Genomic DNA, 2641 nt, shown 5'->3' on the forward strand with positions numbered 1-2641 from the left:
GCTGCAACGCTCCGACACCAGACAAGGAAGGAAGAAGGTAAGGAAGGAAGACTTGAAATTCTCACTTTTGCTAAGGGGGAAGTAACTGACAGATTATTACAGTTACCGTGCGTAGTTATAATGTGACGTTTCACATCCAGTATTTGAACACATTTTCAGCTTGCAGACACTCTTTTTCAATCAAAAGACAAACAAGAGAGACAGTGCAAACAGGCAGTTAGCATCGATGAATAATATTCATTTATGTTACTCATTACACAAACTGTCCAATACAGAGCTACATGGATAAACAAGTGCACAGCAACGTGCATGACATTCTGATTCACTGGATGCATTTTAAATTATTAATCGCAGAGAGTAAAAGGTTTTCGTAAATTGCCTAATACGCTTTCAATTGAGGCTGCAAGTTAATGTAACAAGCGTGCAAGTTCATCACCTGGTGTACAGATAAATAGAAGTTGGTTGCAAAAAGAATTTGTTTGTGCACATTTGTCTTTTTTTCACCCAGAAAAAGAGGAGGACCTTTGTCACCCAACGACATAAAGCTCTAAGATGCGTATCTACTTTCTGCGTTTCTGTCTCATCAGCAGAATGCAGAGACTATATCTGACAACAATCTCCCATATTAAAGTCACCACACTCAGCAGCAGCCAATGTGTTTTTTAATAGTTTTTTTGGTTTCTATCCTTCACTCTTTTGCACACATCACCATGCCTTTCCTCTGTGTCTCTGCAGCTGCAGGTGTGACTTAAAATGGAGTCAAATCTGACAGGCAACCTCGAGAGTAACTCTACCGAGTGTCCGCCCATCGACGACTTCCGCAACCAGGTTTACTCCACGTCCTACTCCCTCATCACCGTGCTGGGCCTGGTCGGCAACGGCTTCGCCCTGATGGTGCTGATCAGAACGTACCGCCAGAGCTCACCCTTCCACATCTACATGCTGAACCTGGCTGTGTCCGACCTGCTGTGTGTCATGACGCTGCCGCTGAGAGTTATCTACTACGTCAACAAGGGCCAGTGGAACCAAGGCGATTTCCTTTGCCGCGTCAGCTCCTACGCTCTCTATGTAAACCTCTACTGCAGCATCTACTTCATGGCTGCCATGTCTGTCACCCGCTTCCTGGCCATCGTCTTTCCCGTGCAGAACATGCGGCTGGCGACGGAGACCCGCGCTCGCCTGGTGTGCGCGGGTGTCTGGGTGTTCATCTGCCTTTCATCCTCGCCCTTCCTGATGTCGGGCCAGCACACTGACCCCATCACAAATAAAACCAAGTGCTTCGAGCCACCGAAGACTAGTGGTAGCAGTGTGGATAGACTGGTCATGCTGAACTATTTGTCCCTGGTGGTGGGCTTCGCCCTGCCTTTCCTGGTCATCCTGCTCTGCTACGCTGGCATAGTCCGCGCCTTGCTGTCCCGCACCAACTCCGCTCGACGCCAGCAGGGCGCGAGCGCCAGAGCCATCCGCATGATCGTCATCGTCCTGCTGACCTTCCTGATCTGCTTCATGCCATACCACGTGCAGCGCACCATCCACCTGCACTTCCTGTCGCGGACGGACACCCCCTGCTCAGAGCAGGTGGCCATGCAGAAGTCGGTCGTGGTGACGCTCTGCCTGGCCGCTTCCAATTCGTGCTTCGATCCGCTGCTTTATTTTTTCTCGGGAGAGGGTTTCCGCAGTCGCTTGTCCTCCCTGCGCAACACAATGAAGGCCAGCAGACTGAACCGCATAGCCAGAAAAAAGCCCGTCACAGTCTCTGCGGAGAACCACCAGCTGAAGGCCAGTTAATTTGCACTAGACAAACGAGCATCTCGGGATCAGTTTGAAGGAACACTTCACCCACAACAGTATCATTTGTACATCACTTACTCGCCCCGTGTTGCCTTTAATTCTCTAAGAAAGCTTTTTACCTTGCATGCCTCTACAGTGAAAGGAGAATACGACTGTTTAAATGAGAATTTAATTATAGGGCACGATATGCGTGAGAGTTTGTAAACAGATGTTTGGATATAGTTTTGCTGTCGTTAAAGCCGCCCCCCATTTACTTTAATTCAACAAGACTTTTTGGATGTTTTACGAGAAAAAATATAATTTCTTCACAAATTCAAGGTAACACGGAGCGTAACTGATATACAAATATTCATCTAGTGGGTGTAGTATTCCTTTAAGGAGCTCAGGATGGGTTGTGTTCCCATTTACACACATGGAAGGAGTTGAGAGAAACATAAGGAGGAGATGAACGGAAGAATAAAGTGTTACCAGTAAGGGCTGGTTTACTCATGAAGAGAGTATTTAAACATCGAAGTAGCAAGTCTCAGTCTCATTTATTATTCCAAAGAATGACAAGTGTTCAATATTGTAGTGATGTTGTTCTGTATTATCATTATGGCAGTAAGAATTAGCCTATTGTGTCCCAAAAGTTACTCAAACCGTGGAGTTACAAATATGAATTCACAGTATATAGATGTATGAATGTATTGTAGATACTTTTGTAATATGTTTTTTATTGAGTCTTGTATCACACAACCTGCGTATGAAAGAAGGGCTAAACTATGCTGTGTTGACTACTGTAGACCTTTACTTTTCTTCTTCTGGTTATTCCTCTATCATTGTTATTTTTTGGCGTTTTTGTAGCAATTTT

The 2641-nt window shown here is 45.6% G+C and overlaps 1 protein-coding gene across 1 annotated transcript; it reads left to right on the forward strand.

Moving 5' to 3' along the window:
* The first annotated feature begins 753 nt into the window (after positions 1 to 753).
* On the forward strand, positions 754 to 1788 carry cysltr1 (cysteinyl leukotriene receptor 1). Its single transcript, XM_076104053.1, has one exon. The coding sequence runs from the start codon at positions 754 to 756 to the stop codon at positions 1786 to 1788; it is 1035 nt and encodes a 344-aa protein (XP_075960168.1).
* The last annotated feature ends 853 nt before the right edge of the window (positions 1789 to 2641 follow it).

Source organism: Anarhichas minor, unplaced genomic scaffold (assembly GCF_050575085.1).
Source record: "Anarhichas minor isolate MPS153535 unplaced genomic scaffold, ASM5057508v1 ptg000028l, whole genome shotgun sequence".
In the NCBI taxonomy this organism is placed as follows: Eukaryota; Metazoa; Chordata; class Actinopteri; order Perciformes; family Anarhichadidae; genus Anarhichas; species Anarhichas minor.

Excerpts from the sequence above, each read along its gene's own strand:
- cysltr1 (XM_076104053.1), top strand. The coding sequence starts at position 754 with ATGGAGTCAAATCTGACAGGCAACCTCGAGAGTAACTCTACCGAGTGT.